Below are 21,316 nucleotides of genomic sequence, written 5' to 3'. Positions count from 1 at the left end.
AATGTTATCTTTTTCTTATTTTCACATTAACTATTGAATATTGCCAAACTAAAACCAGAATCATACCACTAACTACAAAAAACTTGCATAATTGGCAACGATAATAAAAAGTACTAGCAATAACAAAATTTTAAAACGTACCACCGTCTATAAGGTGTCCACTTTCTCTTGATGAATATAAGTATTTTCCACGTCAGTCTTTTGTCTATAGGTTATTTCAGAAAGGTGTAGAGTAATAAAACCTCATTAGGTATGCAAAGGGACCACAAGGTGACCCAACGAATATTTAAGCCACTTTCATAGTTTGGCATTGACTTCATTGTGAAATTCGTTCTTTTTATCAAGTTCAGGTAGTACCAACCGGTTTGGGGTCAATTCATGAGTTTAGCCTGTTGTTATCCATTCACAAACACTGAAAAGAGTGTGCCAAAGGCGTGTCGGTAGGATACTCGTAAAAAGGAAAGCTGAATTAGGCAGAGAGGTTAAACTGTACCTGTTAAACGCAAAACGTAACTATATAATCTACTACCTAAATAATCCCTACACAATATTTCGATATTGACACTTCAAGCCAGAACATATACTTCATACTCTCTACTTGTGTGAACTGGCAGTTAAATCAGTTTACTGGACTGCACTGTTTTTCGCCGTATAAATATAATATGTCGGGAGTTTACTTCGTTGACTTTTCTATAAAGGCGGCAGAGCAATACCTTTTATTTCTAAGTCATCGCTTATCTGCTTGACAATTCAACTACACTGTGCCATTAATGTTTCGGCAGTCGATTTTGACGTTGACTTTGATAATTCTAATAGGTAACCTTTAGTACATAAATCGATTATCACACTTCCAAAAAATTACAGTAATCTCGAGAAATATTTTTTTCAGTGTAGCTGGTGAGCATGAAATAAAATTTTTTGCACAACGAATAATACAGTTTTATATTTTTTTTATATTTGGACACATATTTCTTTTTATAATTGGGTGTGTACTATACGACTATGAAATAATGAGAGTGGTGATATGGAATATTTTATTTTCATATTATGTATATTCATTTATTTATTGTCACTTTCAATATATACTCCTCCTCTATCCGTATATCTCTCCATTGTTGGAGACATTGCAGTATTTTTCTATCAATTGAATTTTAATGATGCACAAATGGATTCCGCAAAGGTAGAAGTGTACATGATCGTATTTACCATCAAACAAATTATAGATAAAGCAGGTCGCCGAAGTACAAATGCATTATGTGGATTTATTGACCTGGAGAAAGCTTTCTAAAGAGTACCGAGGTAAAAAGATGGGAAAGTTTAGAAAGCAGAGAGGGATGTGGACTTACAAAATTCAATCATGAGCTTATATGAAAGAAATGTGAACGATGTTATTAGTAAAAACCTAATTTCTGAGGCTTTCTTAACCACAGAAGGAGTAAGACAAGGTGGGAGATTAAGTCCATTACCTTTCAACATATTTCTAGATGATATATTGAAGATGTATTTAGCGAATTCAATGAAAATTGGCATTGGAGCATATGCTGATGACATATTGCAGAAAACAACAAAGATCGCAGAAAAACTTTGAGATTTGGAACAACTCATTGAAGCAGTTTGGCATGAGAATAAATGTAGAAAAGACTGTAATGGCTCTCAAACAAAAAAGATAAACATAGAAATAGAAGGATATTGGATTAAAACGGTGAGAACATTTAACACCTTGGAACAGAAAAAGAAAATACAGACAATGAAAAAATTACCAAAATAAATGCCATAAACACATATTACACCATAAACAACTGCCCAATAAATAAAAGAGAAGTCTCAAGAAGTACAAAGCTAAATGATTATAAAGTAATTTACCAACCAATATTAACCTACCGCTGCGAAACATGGTCTCTCAATAATAGGCAAAAAAGTACATTTCAAGCAGCAGAGATGGAGTATTTGAGGCACGTGAAAGTTTTAACAATAAAGGATAGATTAATAAATGACCAAAAACGACAAGATCTTGAAATTACGTCTCTTATGGAATTCATTGAGCAAAGACATGAGGTATTGAGCGGGGACATTTACAAACAATTGAGTCAAGACCAGTGAAGAAAAAATGGGACGCAAAATTAGGCAAAAGCAAAAAAGTAGTTCTAAAGCAACATGGGACAAAATTATAGGTGATATACTAAAATGAAAAGAAGCAAAAATACCTTAGACCTTTCATATATGTTTATTCTTCTAAATGTTTCTTGATTTTATGTCTCTTCTCTTTTAAAATTAGTCGAAAAGTCAATTTTTATCTTTCTTTTAAAAAGTTACTAAAAAAACTAAGAGGTAAACTGTTTACCTTCAGTCTCTGAAGACGAAAACTTGGTTATCGAAACGCACGTCAAACAGTGTAATTGTTAGCGTTGGTGTAGTGGTGGTGTAAACAGTGTATTCAATATGAATATCGCGAACGATTCCAAAATTCAAACTTAGTCTCCGTTTTATAGATGGGCTTTCATTTACGCAACAAAAAATGTTCAATTTGCATGATGCTTACTAATTAATAATAATGATAATTAATAACTTTATCAATACTATATACCAGTAGGTTATTACTTCGTAATTTTCATATCATAATATTCCGAAAACTGTACACATTATCAAGTTTTATCAAGTGTACCTTTTTGGTGTAAAATTAAATGATGTTTAAGTTCATTTTTTGCTTAATAAAACTAATATTGAGAAAGTTATGTTCAATAATACTTAATACGAACCGTATAAATAGCGCCCTCTATGAGAGTCAGACATAAAAACAAATTCATTGGATGTATCAGCATCAAAAACATATTCGTATAAAATTTAAATACAATATTGCAAATCGTTGCGACAAAATTAAAAAAAATGTGTATAATTTTTTATATGTATATAATTATTCAAAATTACTACTATTTTGAACGAGAGAGATGTAGCTAAAACAGCGACAAATCATTATGAGAAATATCTAACGACAAAGTTTGTAGATCTCACACTAATCCATTTTTATCTTGCAGTCAATTATATAATTTATTTTTGGTTACTTTAATAATGAGCATTATAATGTCTTTGAGCAGAATTGCACTCTCTGCAAATTAAAAATTTAGATCACATACCTAGTTTTATGATCAATGTACCAAATATAAAATAAGATATTGTCGGAAAATTCAATATTATAGAAAATTTTTATTCCACAGTTAATTGTACCTTTATATCTCTGACGATAATGTTGCTTGAATTTGAGAATCGAAAATATCACTAACAAATAATTGGCATTAATACATATTTAAAATTACCAGACTGTAATTTATATACAGGGCACTGTTTTCCTCGCTAATCAGTAACTTACTTATCAATAAACTAATTAGTGGATGCTGAAAAGGATATAACTGCACTGAAACACAGTTGGCGATCAACTACTGGGGCTGAGAGAGAAGTTATTGATTCCGAAAATAATAAGAAAGATACTGAAAATAAACTATACAGCTAGAAAACAACTAAATCAGTTTAAACATTAACAACATAAATGCAGGAAACACAAAAAAAATAACTTCGCGTAATTCAGTTCCACATATTCATTTTACTTCTTGTTCAAACTTTACTTATAATTTTGTTAATAAACAAAATGAGTTAATACAACAGAAATTTTCATAGCATTGTTATAAGTAACTCATTGTAGTTTTTTTCTGTATATTGTAATTTCATTTCACTTCTATCTTTATTTAGTTATTTTTATGTTAGATTTTTAGTTTTTACAAGCTTTTGTCTAGAAATTATAATAATTTTGTGAGAATAAAGAATTTCTCTCTCAATTATCAAAATTTATAAATGTCTGTACTGGTATCTTCGTCTTTATTATTATAGTCATAAATGAAAAATTCAAATTGCGATAATGGTCATAACCCAAGTCACTCATTAAATAATATACTATCGAAATATACCGTTATGTAATGGAAAAGGCTTTATTTATTTTCACCAAGTGTTTTTGAAACATTAAAATTAACAGTTTTTCCACATATTTCACGTGAATGCTGAAAAGTCAGATATCGCAATTATTTAAGGTAGCCTTATGAATTTTATATACGGAATTAACAAAAAAGGACGTCAAAGTCTGTTTTTAAAAATAGAGTTATTCAGTTTTAAAGAAAACTTTTAAAAAAATTGAAAAAGGATGCCAATCTTTGCAATAACAATGTATTCTGAGACAGCAGTGCCAAAATATAGAGGTATAATTTCAAATCAACACCTTGTATATATATTCCGGACAAATACATGTCAAAATAAAAGTATTTCATTTACCAAAAATTGTAAAATATATTTTATTTGTTTACTTAAATATAAATTAATTCATGTGAATGATTGAGGAAAGTAAAATCATAACCTAAGTATTTCTAGTCGCGATATGAATCTGTCTCGACATTTCTCGAAAGCATCAAACCATAAATTTTCTGTATGATCGAAAACTAGATGTCAAAGACCCTTACAATAACCCCCGATAACATAAGATATCTACTCGGATGTGTTTATTAGAAATATATATTGGCATTCATATTTTCACCCAGAAGAAAAAATACGTTGAAGGATTCTTCTTCATTCTGAGGTTTCTCTAACGTTATAGGGCGAAAGAGAAAGAGAGAGAGGCTCCAAAATAATATTAATCAAACACATGTAATTCGTGCAACAAAATGAAATTTTCAATATTTGAAAATTTGATTATGCATATTAATGATACTAAATTAGAAAACACTCCTTTAGGCATTAAATTGATGTGTTGACATATTTTCTTACAATTGTCTTACTATTGTCTTCTAATAACAGCAAAATAACAAACCTCTTTCAGGAACCATAAGAATGAAATTGTTATGACGCTAATTGTAAGAATGAAATTAGAAACTGTTATTTAATTAAATAAATTGAAAGAAAGCAGATATTCTAACTAGGTGACTGTGTTCTAATCTTTTGAATTATCTAATTTTTCAGTTTTTTCTCACCTGACGTTTTTTTGCATTATTTTCAAAAATAAACATTGTATGTTTTATGAATTTCGTGCATTACTTCATCATAACTGTATACAGCATATGTTTAGTTTTAATTTCATTTACATACCTTTTTGCTACTAAATTTTTTCAATTTTCTTTTTACAACGGATATGAAACGAAACAGAGTGATAATTTTTGAATAGAATATTCAATTAATTTGTATGTAATATATGTGAGGATTTTAATTTATATTCAATTTATTTATATACTAGCTGACCCAGCAGACTTCTACCGCCTCAATCAATAAATGAAAGAGTTTTGTATAAAATAAACTTACAACAAACAAATAAAAAAAATACTCGGTATGAATGAAGATTTATTATTATTTTCGATTAATTACACATGATATTGCTTAATTACAAAACGAAGCTTTAACGAAATTCTGGCTTTTTATAAGGTTTCAATTTGATACACATACAGCTATGATACAGTCTGTTATTCGAAATAAATTTTCTGATAAACTGTAATTTTTGTTTTGTTTTGTGGTGCGACAATAAACAGATATGAAGGTTTTCCAACGCGCGAACACGCGACATATCACTGTCCATGCGCGAAAAGGGAAACTTCAAGTTGATTCCGCAAACTTCCAACGACTGGCCTTGCGATTTATTTATGGTCATCGCAAAGGCCAGACATACCGGAAATTGTAAACGTTTAAAATCGAATGGTATATGCGGAATCAACACATCCCCTCTTTTGTTTTTTCCTTTTATGATTGTTCGCAATTCTGACATAGCAATTCGACTATTTTTTTAATCTGCCTCTCTCTGGTCATCAGTGCGGTTAGCACGTGAGGTAACTCTTCGCATATTTAATTGACAGCGACGATTCTAAGTCAGGTCGTCTTCTCCTCGGCATCGTAAATATTTTCGGTGATCTTTGAAAGTATTAATGCTGGTATAAATTTTAATTTTCAAACTCATAGAATTGAAAATTCAATATTCAAATTGACGTTGATAGAAATATTGAATTATTGAAATATATATCGTCAATAAATTTTAAGAATGTAAAAATCGAATTTAATTTATACAACTAACGTATTGAAAAAAATGATTTTTAAATGGTATAATTTTCTCATTTTCAGGTAACATCGGTTCCATGATATCAAATATGAACGTGGCTCGAGTAGATTTTCAGAATCGGATGGACGGCGTCAAACAGTACATGGCATTTCGGAAAGTCGGAAGAGAATTGGAGGCTCGCGTGATACGATGGTTTGCTTATACGTGGGCAGAAAGCGGCGCTTTAGATGAGGAAAGGGTTTTGTCGGCTCTGCCAGATAAATTAAAAGCGGAAATTGCCATCAGGGTACATCTGGATACTCTTAGGAAAGTCCGAATTTTTCAGGATTGCGAGCCAGGTCTACTGGAAGCTTTAGTCCTTAAATTGAGATTACAGGTAAATTATTCAGAAGATTTTTCGATTTAGCTCATTCGAGATAGTTTTATACAATGAGTGTTTTATCGAGTAATAATATATATTATACGAGTACGATAATAAGAATAATGCAAAAAAGAGAAAGTACTAACCGAAGTAGCATTGACACTATTTATAACGCCATTTAATATAACTCTTGAAGAAACGATACACAAGATGAAGTCGAAATGATACTAGCTGAAGCATCTTTATAGTTAGTAACACTAATGGCAAGAAATGAGGATGCTATAAAAAAATCCAATATATGATGAACACTAAGATATCTATAAAGGAACTATCAGATCGGTTGTCACAGACTCGTATATAATTTCAAAAAAATATAAGAGCTAGCAACCTAGCAGTCCCCATTCCATAAATTACTTGGAAATTCAAAAAGAAAAGAAAATATAAATTTCAAAAGTTCAAGTATAGTTATTATAATAGATTCCATAAAATCCAGCCTACTTATACTTTTATTTTTACTTACTTACATAATTCTGAAGCCTTTCTACCTTTTCAGGTATAAAGCATGCTGGAGTTTATTACATGGACTCCCTTTTTAACAGCACTTTTTATTTACTTACATAATCCTGGAGTTTATTATATGGACAACAGCACTTTTTATTCTTCCCTATCCGGTGACCATTGTTTTATTTCCTGCCACCTTATTTCTCAATTTTCCTTTGCCATTTTGATTTGTTCTGTCCGGCTCCTCCTCGATGTTTTCTTATTTTGTAAATTCGTGCGTTATATATGATCCGTATTAATCGTTCTTCTCCCATTCTAATTACATGGCCAAACCATCGATTTTGTTCTGAATTCATTTTAAATTCAGATTTTCTAACGAATCTTGATTTATTCCCTATTTTTCTCAGAAACCTCATTACTGTACTTTGTTTTTAGCTTTTTTGTTTCTTTACGAGCTTCAATTTTTCTGATCCGTATGTCAATATGGAAGTGGCTACTCTTTTTCTATATTTCTGTTTTTATTTGTTTTGGTATTTCCTTTTTAGCTATAAACTCTTAAATCTTAATTACATTAAATAATTTTCCTGCTACTTCAGTTTTCTCGTTCATCTCTTGTTTCAATTTTCTATCTTGTGTTAATTTCATGTCAAAGTATTTAAAGTTTTTGAACTGCTCTATATTTGATTCTTCTAATTTTTTCGTATATGTCTTCTCCTTTCGGCTTGTTAATATCAAGTTTTGTTTTCTTTTACATTAATATTCATTATCTGTAATCTGTCATTTTAAATTTTTACGTTTGAATTCAAGGTTTTCTTATCTTCTGCTATTATTACTTTAATTCTGTCTATTTATATAAAGCCTTCCGTATGTTAGATTTTCTTCTATACCTCTCTTTGTATTCTAGGATTTTCAATATGTCATTCCTATTGATTATGTCGAATTCTTTGAACTTATGAAAAATAAAACACAGATGTATCTCTCCGTCTTCTCTTATTGCTTTTCAATTAATTTTTACACATGTTAATTAAATTATTAGTATATTTATGTCTCTGTTTATAGTTTATATTTTTTAGCGTGACAGAAATGTGGATAATATTCAATTTTATAAAGGTTTGAATTTGTACATCTTGCAAAACATTCAATAATCCAAAGACATCCACGTAAAAGCTTCACAATAATTTATTGGTCGTTCTGTCTTACCACTACCACTAGTCCAAAATTTTCGTTGATCATTAGGTATTGTTTCATACGAATCCTCAACGAAACATGAATTTATTTTGTCCAGAGGTAGAAATAGCATTCGCCTAGTCGAATGTAACCAACAGCCAATTTCAGACTCTTCGGCCTCGTAATCTTGTATCAGCCCTAGATACTGGATGTTTCGAAAATATGATCAAATGAAACACTGCTTATGGCCATTTTACCGAAATACTGGCTATTTATAAGGTTTCAATTTGATATTGACAGACACACACAGCTATGATACAGTCTGTTATTCGAATTAAAATTTTCTGATAAACTGTAATATTTGTTTTGTTTTGTGGTGAGACAATAAACCAAGATGAAGGTTTTCCAACGCGCGAACAGGCGACATATAACTGTCCATGCGCGAAAAGGGAAACTCCAAGTTGATTCCGCAAACTTCCAACGACTGGCCTTGCGATTTATTTATGGTCATCGCAAAGGCCAGACCAACAGTCAATTTCAGACTCTTCGTCCTCGTAATCTTGTATCAGCCCTAGATACTGGATTTTTCGAAAATATGATCAAATGAAACACTGCTTATGGCCATTTTCTTCAAACTTACTTATGTATCTCGGCAAATAAATATATGGTTTTCGTTATCTGTTATCTGGAGAATAACGTAAACCGAAGGATAATTTCGAGTGAAGAAAACAGTTATTAGACTTCATTGGACAGTCATACTTCAATCACTCTGAAGATGGTAGGCATAATATGTAGACATTTGCCTATCAGTTAAAATTATCAAAACTAAAGTTATGTAATGACCATTAACTACTATATGAATAGTGAAAAACTGCATGACAAACCTTACACTTTGGTCTAAAGTCCCATCAACATAAATCGTGGACCGAGAACATAAATATGTCATGGTCGACTAATAATAAAAAATAATAATATTAGATATATTGTTATCTAAAACCTTTCATATGTCCATTGCCTACCGTTGTAATTAATTTCCAAAGTTCTGTATTAAGCGAAATAATAATATGGATAAAATTTGTAAGAAAATTATTTGCATCCAGCAAGAATGGAAACAAGAAGGAGACGAAGAATAGGACATTCCGGGAATCCCATGCGTCGCTTGGAAAAGTGAGAATATTATAAAGATCCAAACTTCAACTCTTAGAATTGTAACTTCTTATAGAATTGAGTCATTAGAAACTTTGACAAATTTAACTATATAACTTTAAAAATCATTATTTCTCAGAATCAGTGGTTTTTAGGGAAAAAAAATATTCAACCATTTTCTATAAACAAATACATGATCCACAATTTTTGTCAGACCTTATTTCATTATTAAACTCATCGTTTCCTGTTTTAACTATTGCGGAAATCTTTATTTGCTTCGTATTGTTATCTTATTGTTTTTGTATTCATACTATTATTTTACTTTGCAGGTATCGTTTGTGCATAGAGAAAGATGAATTTCTAAAGTATGATCGTTATTTCCTTTTCCAATTTCGTTATTATGCTTGCCTTTGTAACATGCCAATCTGCTTTTTCATAATTAGATTCTTTAGAGAAAGTAGCTTTCCAAGCACGACATATAAAATGTGAAGTTGGCAAAGTATTACAAAAATTTACAGCGAGTATGTTAGTGCAGGGCATTCGTTTGCAAAATTATTTTTAATTCATAATTTTATTTAAAAAGTCCGGGAGGTGTTTCTGATTACAAAAATATAAGATGACACTTGATATCTTTTGACGTTATTGTTTAAACAACGAAAAACTAAATGCGTTTTTGCAAACAATTAATTCTTCTATATTCTTTACAATATTTCGAATAAGAAAAGTCCCTACAATCTCTATCATATCTCCAACCCATTAATTGATATGAATTTTTTAAAATTGAAAATCGCCGAAAATCCTAATTTAATTCGTAAAGAAGTATATACGACAGAATGCCTAGAGTTAAATGTTTGAATTTCTGTTCTACAGATGACAAAAAACAGATCACACCAAAAAGAAAAACTCTAAAGAGTTAGATAATACGAAAGAATTAGTTGAACTTCAACAGATAATTGTAGAGCTGTAGAGAGAAATTATAATTTGGAATGGCTTGCAACTTTTACCATACCCAAAAGCACTGTCTAATAATGATGGTTTCTTCAAAAAAGTGTTAAGTCTAAACTACTCCATAAAATAGAAAAAATAAGTAATTGTACTACAAATATAAAACAATTTTTATCTAATCAACATTGCCAAAACATATTTGGCAAATAATATAAAACATTTGATGATTTTGGTGAGAAAATTTAAAATTACATAACTTCTTAGTTCTAGAAATGTAATGCACCTCGCATTGATATAGTTTTTTATAGATACGATGACGTCTCAATCAAAATATAGAATACTATCAGAAATTTACTAGTCGTTGTCTCCGGTAAACATTGTAGGTAAAGAGGATGTTTTGAAATCGATACTGATATTTCATTAAACTTTTCAAATAGAATGAGTTGAGAACGCATTAGTTTCTTTTTGAACTTTAAATTAGCTTTAAAACAAAAAAGACAACTGCGCCACTATGATTTATTAACGTAATATGTAAAATATTTGAAGAAAAATCATTACCGATTGAAATGTTACAAATTGATTGGATACCTACTGTATGTTTATAATATTTAATTACAAGTTAAAAAGCAATATAAAAATATTTAATCGAAAATTGCAAAAATTTAAAATTTTCAACTACATAAGAAAGCGATTCTCATTGGTTTTCATTTGTGACGTCATAAGTTTTAATATATAAAATTAATCAATATAAAATAATAAAATATATTAAATTTGAATCTTACTTACATAAAAATTATCCTGGCAACAAAAATTATTACTCGCAGGATCGTCAAAACGACCAACACTTTCAAATCATTTTTGTTGTATTTTCGAATTCATTGGCATCGTAAAAAAACTTTATCAGGTATTTTAGTCTTGGTATTTTTACATCCTGACACAAAACACAATTTTATCATTTTCCAGATTAATCAAAGTTTAATATTAATGAGTATTTTAGAATAACCTAGAAAATAACTATCGTATTTACTTTGTATCATATGTCCAGTGTTCATTTTAAACCTATGACGTCAAGAAATGTGGCAGCCTTACTGAAATGTTTAAACTACTGAAAAATGTTTCTCTCTAAATATTGGTCAAAGAATTGAGAAAAAATATAATGAAAGTTGTACATAAACTATCCAAAACTATTTTTTTTTCTCAAACCATGCAAGTACACTATTATATAATTTGAAAATATGTAAATAGAATATAGTTGGTATAGAGAAAATAAATTCTCGTACTACTACTGAAACGAGGGATATTTGTTCAAGCTAACAAATTGCTGAACAAGTTATGTGAATGATAAAACTGCTAGAAATATTTTGAAACGAAATAGTAAACGTTGCTTTAAAGTACAAATAACTTAGAAAATATTTCCCGATAACAATATCAAAGAGATGAAATTTTGTAAAATTATGATAAAAAATAAAAAGATTTTAAAAATCATATCCGTCCAACATTAGATAATGGTCTCTGGGAAGAATTCATTTATGTAGAAATATGCCCATAAAAATCAAAGTTTGAATTAATAAAATGTTCAAAGGATTTGTATGACAGTTTCCTCCACGATTTCACAGAATAGTTTTCGAATCCTCTCCCTGCCTGTATTGTAAACCTACCAGAGTCGTTACCTCCCTGTTCTTTGCTGCAGTGATTGAGGGGCTCGTTTCATCCGTGATGGTTTTCACCTGTCCATAGCCAAATGACAGGAGCTATACCTCCTCTTTTTTCCATTCTCATATCTCATCAATATCTTAAGATATTCTTTGAGATGCAACAACTTCTCCGCTACTGTATAATCACCCAGGAGTACAATATAATTGTCTGCAAAAAGTAATAGCTTTGGTAAATGATAAAATCTGTCTCATCACTTTTATCACAATTTCATTTGTTATATGAAATTGACATTCGCATTTACAATGTGGAAATATACAAAATAATAAATAAATTGTTATGAATTATAAAGAATACTTTATTGAAAAATACTATAAACAAATAGTTTCTTGAGTGAATAATTATATAGACACTTATTTTCAAAAGTAATCACAAAACAAAACAAGTCAACTAGTCCAAAGATACACACAAAGATAAAGCATTCGAAAAAGTTCTTGGCTACTTTCCAGAGTGTAGCAAATTTATTTCAAATTGAAAGCTATCATGTTCTTAAAAAATCAGGTTAATTTCCACCGACTTGGAAAAGAATTTCGAGCTAACGCCATGCCGCTATGAGGAAAAATAAAAATAGGGCATAGGGCATATCAAAGCTGAGCCGCACACTGAACATTGTTTTCTTGTACTGCATCATTTCCGGTAAGAGTAAGAGATTTTTTTTAATATCCGTTTTGTTACCTTGAAAGCCGACGTAAGACGGGGCCTACAGAAACCTCTATTACCAAATTCGCTTTGCTAGAAGTAGGATATTCAGAGAAGTTTCATCCACTTTAGAGTTATCTTTTTCGATAAATTTATTTTCACTTCAAAAATTATATTTAGTGAATCTGCAAGGAAAGAGGATTATCAATGAGAATATATTATTTATATACCAATATGAGAGTTATTATAATAACTAAAGGATTAAAATGGAAATTATTAACTAAAATATGAACATTTTCTCACTTTTCAACATACATTAACATTTGGACATTTGTTAAGTCAAGGCATCAGCTTTTGGTTCCTATTATTGAAAATTCCTCCTGACCGTTAAACTAATTAGTAACAATTTCTATTTAGTTGTCATTATGACAGATGAAAGTGTACTAAGTCAGAACCGTATGCGAATTTCCTCATCAACTTTTTATGATATGTCGTCTTCCATGATCAAATATTTTTCACATTTAAAACCCGAATAATTGAACGAATTTCACAGTCGGGAAACTTCTGATTGGCTTGGCGATACACGAAGAAATTTCACAGCTAGACCAACAAAGACGTGAAAGATTGACAAAAAGTTGCTTACCTTAAATTGACGACACTTGACGTGGTACGCAATCGGTTCTTATTTTAAAAATGTCCCTCACTCTTATATATAATGTTGTGGAAAATGATGTTATCAAAACCAGTATAAAGAATCTACTACACAAAAATTACTATGCCACTCCTGTATATCTTAGATGATTTTATCGAAATTTTCTTGGTTACGTAGTTAATTGTCAATTTTCCAGAATCTTTTTTCACGAGTTTCTACTTGAGGTAAGTACGTCCATATCATTTTTTTATTAACTAATGTTGACGTTGGCGTATTATTGGTACGAGAGAAGTGAAACTTGATTCAAATAGTACGATGAAGACTTTCAAATACGTCGTCTTATATTTGGACATTCCCCGAGGATTACAAAACATGGAAAACGTCTTTGGATACGTAATTTTTGCCACAAGAGACAGATTTTCTCAATCAGTTGCAAATGAGATGAATGAAGAGTGTTGCAAAACACAATAGAACTCGAAATACTAATTAATTTAGTCAAACACGTGTATTCAATGTAATTCAGTTTTTATATTAATGCTAGCATTTCCATTGACTTTCCTACGCAGTTTAGTAAAATTTATGGATTTTCGTACAAACCTACATCCCCCTCTGTCACCACTATCAAAGTTTAATTTTTAAAAACGCTAAAATACTTATTACTTTTCATTTTTCTACCTAAACACAAAATTGGAAAAGCGTAACTTTAAAATTGACGTACTTCTATACACATTTCAACCTCCTTAGGAGTAGATCAACCAGAAATCCTTTTTTAGTGGTGTGATTCATCCGAATTATTCGTGTGGAGTTCAGGAACTGTTTTAGAAATATAACAATTAGTTTCCCTATAGAAACCAACTTATTTATTACAAGTTTTTGTATGGTCCATTTACCATCCTAATATAATCTAAGAAGATTTTGATTTTGATGTGATAAAGAAAGGTATTGTCTACAGCCCCGCTAAAATCTTCTATATCTTCAATTTTCATGGAATGTAACTCGCACGTGTTACAGACTCGCATTTAACACGTTATTAATGCAGTACAAAGATGTATTAAGATTCTTCCACCTTTTTGGTCGGTTGCCTTCAGACTGGAACGTTTGCTACTTTTACAGATAGATGTTATGTTGAATATTCGAAGTATTCCTTACCATCGACTAGAAAGTCCAGAGTGTGGATAACTTGTACTTCTAGTTAAATACAGCAAAATAAACGAGTTACAGAAAAGAATGAATGTGGTTGTTTGCGTTGATGGTAATCCTTAAAAATTATTGTAAGCATTATGCTTTTCTTTGATTTCGTAAATATCACATTATATGTTTTGCTTACTGTTAATTGTAATAAGTTCGGAAATATACTGCTACACATGTAGCTGGAGTATTAATTTTATACGCGAAATAAACAGAGCTTAAGATAAAGATTCGCAAAATGGTACAATTACCGTTTGTAAAAACAGACATTCCTAGAATAAATAAATAACAAGACCATCCTAGAAATTAATTCGAACATAACAATGTAAACAAATCGCGTATAAAAACAATCATTAAACGAATTCCGCTGTATATCAAACGGGTCGTCACGTCGTGGAATGTTAGAATTCCACTATAACCGGACAAGACCGGCTTCACGACCTATGTCTTGGACTTGTTCGTAATAATATCTTTGTTTCGTCAATATATAAATATGCAACATTGCTCAACGCTTAACTGTTATTTTGGTTAAAGACGTTCTTTGGAGTATAACTTTGTATCAAATATAATTTCTAAGATTTATAATCTTTGTTCTTTACTACATAAACATCTTAATGTCGTTAATGTATAAGCTGAAAAACGACATAATATTTAGATAAATATCGTTTATACGAGTATTTCAAACAGAATATTCCATATAAAAACTTTGAACTCAATTTTCTGGGACATCAATACTCGTACAAAAAAGGGACCAAAATAGAAATGCTTCTTTTCAAGTATACAGTATCATACTGTAATTAAAAAAATGGGCCGATCACCAGGATTCCATATATTCAGTGGAATTACTTTCTAACATTTGCAAATTCTCCTAAAAAAATAGAAGTTAATTTGATGACCGTGTATATGTCAGTATTACATGGAGTAAGGTCCAAAGAAATCTTAAATCCAAGCAGTTAATAGTCGAAAATCAATTCGCTCTAAACATCCATAAAAGCATGCTAAAATCTAATTAAAAGCTTAGGCTAAATTGTAATTACAAAGTTATCCACAATACGGATTCCATTCAGGAGCTTTCCGAACATTCTTATAAAAATTTCCCCTCGATAAAGAACCAGAACTTTATTTAAATTTGATCAAAAATCGTTCCAATTTTTATCAACCTATAGGAATATTCTACAAGGCGTGAAACAAATTGATTATTTTGGCTACCATACATAAATATAAAAACTAACGAATGACCTCTTTAATTTCAACCCTACGTTCAATTCTTTGACAAGTAAAATCTCGCAAGTTTCTAAATAAAAAGTAAGAGGTTGATAACTTACAGAATCACTTACAAATCTAACCTAACCATTACTAGACTACGCAGAAAATGCTTTTGGCGAGAAATTTATAGGAGCGAAGATGTAATCTTCTTGAAGCCATCCTAGATAATAGTTCACAAGGACTCTGGGACTGGTGGGTAGATCGAGAAAATCAGCTTTGAATGAGGACACGAAAATATTTGTAGATGCAACGTCACGGTTTTCCCTGAACAATCTATAAGGGAAGAACTTGTCTTCATTCATTAATACATAAAAAGAAAACCGTATAATTACCAAAATTCGTATCAACATCCTAAAAATTTGCATCCAAGCCGCCTCTATCTAATAGAACATTTAAGAAAGTACGGGAGAGAATTAGAGCATTTAAATCGTATAACATTAACCTGCCCGGCAGGAGACTCCTCCTCAGAAAGATGTTAAAAATTAATTAAAAAAAGACTAAAAAACAGGTCATTAATTAAATTAAATATAAAAATCAATTTAACTAAAACTATTCTCGGAGAAGATTATCCAAATTAATATTCATTGCTGAGAACAATAAAAAAAGTTCCAGCAACAAATAAATTTATTAAAAAAATAACAAATTCGCATTACCTGCGTATACAAAAAGGCACAACGAATAAAAGCAGTTATAAATTAAAAACAACTCAGATCTATATATGTTGAAGATAAGACTGGGACTTATCTATGGAAATCAGGGATGTTTGCATTCCTCAACTGGATTCCCAGATATTGGCGTTGACTTGAATTTGTTTTTTGTGGTGAACCGGCTGAGTCCTTCTGGTGTGGTTAAAACTCCAGCCTGGCAGCTGCTGGAAAAACATAAAGTGAGGAAGGAAACCGGAACGCAGATAGAAACTACTGAGGAAGGAACGAATAGAAACAACAAATTTGGATAAACCGAGCTTATGAAGTACTGAATTTATATTTTTTAAAATATAACCCAACAGGAATAAACGGAATCAAAAATATCAAATAGTGTGTAAATAAATAAGAGGTAATAATTATTTCTTTTGCATGGTTAAATAGAAAAACATGACATAATGTACAGCTTAGGTTTGATAACAAAAAGTGAAACAAAACTGTAACAGATTCCATTTAACAGAAAATTCTCACGGAATGGGATAAGTATATAACTATACCTGTAATATCTTCAATATGTTAATGTTTGAGCAAGGATTGTTAAAAAACATCATTAGCCTTTTTTTGAGGGTAATTGTGTTGTAATTAACATACACGGCTACGGAAAACATTCCTACAAGAGCGGTTATACTATATTAAGGTTCATCAATTAAATATGAACACACAATTGTTCAGCAAAATTGCACATCTTTGAAGAACTGAAGTAGACTAGTTAACAATATCCTATATCGTTTGATTTGAACTGAAATTGTTCGGATAATGGAGGTATTTATCAGAAGTTCCAATTTTGCCTCCACGATAAAATTAAAGTGAGGCTGCACATATTAAACGAGATAAAGATAATTTCGTAGTTACAAATAGTTATGTCATTGAAAAAAATTTTTGGTAAGTGATTTGAATGTAGCGTGTTTGAAAGGATTGTATATACGATTAAATATAGAAAGGTTGATAGTCTATGCTGGAGTAGAGGGAATCTGAAATTCCGTCAATGCCGTCAAACGTATGTGGTGGAATCAATGGAATTGGTTCTGATATTGGTAAGAAGTTCGATGATATAGAAAGAAGCTTAGAATGCAGAGCTTGTTGTAGTTTGATCTAAACTAGGGGCTGATAAACAATTTTCACTTTAACCTTGAATAAATTTTTCTTTATTTATATTGGTGTACTGAAGGTATCTAAGAAAATATAGATCTGCAGGAATTTTTGTAATTTCAAATAATACGTCCGACGAAAACATTTTCTGAATAACCATCGTATAAGATTTGCAGTAATTATGGAACTGTTTGTTGATTTATGTCAATTTCTCAAAAAGAGATGTCGATCATATTCATTCAAAAAAAAATATAAGGTAGATAATAGAATTTGCAATGAAAAATGTTCGTCAATATCAAATTTACTTTGGTATATGAGACAAACCAAACATGTACCGTCTTCCAGACGCTATCGATTAATTCACAGTTCAGAAACTTTACAAATTCCTGGTGACATGAATAATGTTTTAAGTTTAAAGATTTTCGTTAAATTAATGATTCTCCCAAAGACGATACCTATTATCCCACAAGAAAAACAAGCAAGATCAAAGTTTTATCCGTGCTTTTGGTTGGCAATAGTCTACATCAAATTTTGTCATTTATATTCAGAGGTCGACATAGGTCAAGCACCGCTCTCGAAAAATCAGTATAAATCTGGTAACGCTCATAAGTCTGTCAATGCTGTGGAAAAAAGTTAAAACGAAACATGTTAGTGCTTAAGACAGTCCTGTCTGTGTCATGAAAATAAGTGTTTGTCGAGTAGACGCGTTTCCAGAATGAATAACCGATACAAGTTCACGCTTAAAGTCCAAAGTTTTTTTTGTTTACATCATATCTGCGTACGAAACTATGATTACTGAATTTCAATAACAATTTCCCAACTTGCCGCTACCAACTCGTTCGACTGTACGGAAACCGTATCAGAAATTTTGCCAATCTGCAGAACTTCAAATATCTTACGACGCACTTCACGCGGTCAATTTCGATAGCCAATTGGAGTTTTGCGAGTGGTACTTCGGATGCAGTCAGGAATATCCGCAGTTCCAGCATTCCATTTTGTGGTCGGATGAAGCAACGTTCAAGCTGAACGGTACAACTGCACGCCAGAATTCTCACGACTTAATTGAAAAAGAATTAAGCTTGTCTGAGGTGTGTGTGTGTGTGTGGGCAGGTATCCATGTGGGGATCTCGTGGATCCCTTTTTTTTAGGATCACGTTACTTGTCAAAGTTATTTGGAAATACTCGAAGATTTACGTGAGCAAATGAACAACGATTCAATACTTGCGAACATCCGTCATTTCATGCAGGATGGAGCATCGCCACACTACGCGTTATGTGTGCTGGAGACCTTAATGCTCATTTTGGAGAATGGATAGGAAGACTATGATTCGTTGAGTGGCGAACACGGTCATGTGACTTGTCACCCTGAGATTTCTTCCTGTGGGTCTTCTCAAGAACCGCGTTTTTGCAAGAGGATCACGCACCCTTCTCGACCTCCGAACTGCAATTGAAGAAGAATTTGAAACATACAATACTAAGATATACAAGACGTTATCATTGATTTTATAAAATAGTAGTACTGCCATTTTTAAGGCTATTTTTATAAAGCTTATAGATTTGTTTATTTCTGCTTGATATCAATGTTCTTTCTATTTCCTATGATCAAGACAATGAAAATTAACAAAGTTATTTGAAACAAGTGATAAAATAACTTTATTTAAAAATTTTAATCAAGCAAATTGTCAATATTCTAAACACGATTCCAATGACTTGGGCTGAGATTAATCCAAACTCATTTCCTATTCGTGTTTTCAGTTTCTCAAAATTTGTGGGCTTTGTCCTAAAAACTTTGCTCGCAATATACTTTTTCAACTTTGTCATCATCAGCGTCTATCATTTACGTTGTACGAAAATTTACGCCAAAAGTTTATTTTTCAATGTCTGATGTTTTTTCAATAAAGTATGATTTTTTAAAAGAATTTAGTCGTGTGAGACTAAAAATAGTTTTAAATTAAAACTTCACGAAGTTTTTATGAACAATTGACTATTTCTTTCACGTTCCTAACGAGATTCGACGTACCAGCTATTGGATTGTAAGCGGCATTCGCGTCACATTGAGTTATAGAAGCTATTTTACATTTGAAACCTCTTTTAGCATAAAGCTCATATAAATGATTTATTTTACAAAAAATTTCTTAGTCAAAGCTGGCTCCAAGGCGACAACCCAACCACTCGGCCGTCAGCACTTATTATATACACTGCGATCCAAAGGATCTATTGTGTCTCCCTTTCTTGGTGCGATACTAGGGAATCCCCTGCTTACAGCTTATCTGTTAATCCCACTTATCCAGAATGTGGGATGACTGTCATTGCCCTAGATCTTCGTCTTCTATCTCATACGCTCCCAAGTGTAGTGCTCTTGAGTTCCGTAGTGTGTCACACTACAAATTTTTATATAAAATCATATTTAATTCAATACTATTCGATGGTCTATAAAAATGAGTTCTTCTTTGTTATTCGTGGTGCTAGTGAAATTTTGAAGTTTCTTTAAAAATTTGCATAACAATCTGCTTCAAATGAAAATTAAATTAATTCTCGCAATATTATTGAATAGCTCAAACTCTCATCAGACTAACATATAGTTGAATAATATGTGGTAAAGAAACTATCGATGGATTTCATTAAAACCATTAAACAAAATAGATCATATTAATATTTTGAGTATTTTCGCTTCAATTTCAAATCGATTTACGTTTCTTATGACGAATAAGTTTTTTATTTATATAAATTTTGTGTATTTTGCGAAGATGTCTCATTGTTATCATCTAATATATGACATTATTCTATATTGCTTCGGATTGTTGCCTTAATTTAATTTTCAAATTGTATTATCTGTTATTTACAACGCTTGGAACCGGAGGAAAGTATATTTTGACTATTCTGAAAGTTTTATATGTCACATTTAAAATCTAAGAGACATGACTGGTACAACGCAATATCCTCAAAGTTAATGCAAAACGAAAGCGTTGAAATCTAGCTAGGTTCGGTTTCGCCTTCAATCTGCTACAGTTCATTTAAATGCATTATTCAGGAAGAATAACAAGCCGAAGTTATGTTACTTTGTAATTCGTATGACGACCAAGACATCTGCCAAGAGCAATAAATTTGCAAATGTGGAAGTTGTTAAATGGTCTCCAATTGTTCATAAAATGAAACTGGATAATAGAGAATGATTATCAATGGATGTTGAATTGGAAATACTAGTAATTATTGTTTTGAAAATCGCATTAATTATCTATAGAGACAGAACTTAATTTTCGATTATACAATATTTCCATTTAAATTAGCAGCACAAGGGAAACTGTTTTCATAAAACACTCTGCATGGTTTGAAATACAAATTGCAACAACAAAATATTAAACTTTTCAGTGGTATACCAGTTATGTTGATAAATTTCAAGTTGAAAATCTTTTCAAGTTAAGAATTATTATTAAAAAAAATTATATAAAATTGTCATTGATGTCAAATATTAATATCTACTACTAAAATCGATGATTTTGCACATTATCTTTTAATAATGCTTAATTTAGCACTTTATTCATGTCAAAATTTTTTTATTCTTTTATATTTAAAAACTTTCAATATTATGAATTTCTAAAAATACCTCGTATACAACTGAAAACTGCTGCATTATAGATTTTAAACCATGTGGAACTTTGTATGATAAATAACTCTATATCGAGATATAAATAATGCGAAATAAAATGGATATTCTAAACATTTGTAAACAAAAAAATTTTTTAAATCACACTCCACCTAGGCCTTAGGCCTAGACAGCACTACTGTTAAACCGCTGTGGTTTTTAATCGCGTGAATTTGTGCCCCTAGAAAACTAATACAAGCGGCCGCACCTGCGGTTTTTTCCCGCG

The 21,316-nt window shown here is 31.0% G+C and overlaps 1 protein-coding gene across 1 annotated transcript in view; it reads left to right on the top strand.

The window, feature by feature from the left end:
- LOC130448631 (cyclic nucleotide-gated cation channel subunit A) overlaps positions 1-21,316 on the top strand; it is an 83,685-nt gene that overhangs the window by 34,649 nt on the left and 27,720 nt on the right. The window contains exon 5 of the mRNA XM_056786072.1: positions 6,139-6,452. Within this exon, the coding sequence (XP_056642050.1) occupies positions 6,139-6,452 (314 nt within the window). The remainder of the gene's footprint in view (positions 1-6,138; positions 6,453-21,316) is intronic.

The sequence above is a fragment of the Diorhabda sublineata genome, chromosome 9, assembly GCF_026230105.1.
Source record: "Diorhabda sublineata isolate icDioSubl1.1 chromosome 9, icDioSubl1.1, whole genome shotgun sequence".
Taxonomy (NCBI): domain Eukaryota; kingdom Metazoa; phylum Arthropoda; class Insecta; order Coleoptera; family Chrysomelidae; genus Diorhabda; species Diorhabda sublineata.
Note: the sequence above shows the minus strand (reverse complement) of the source record. Positions and strands in the feature narration are given on the sequence as shown.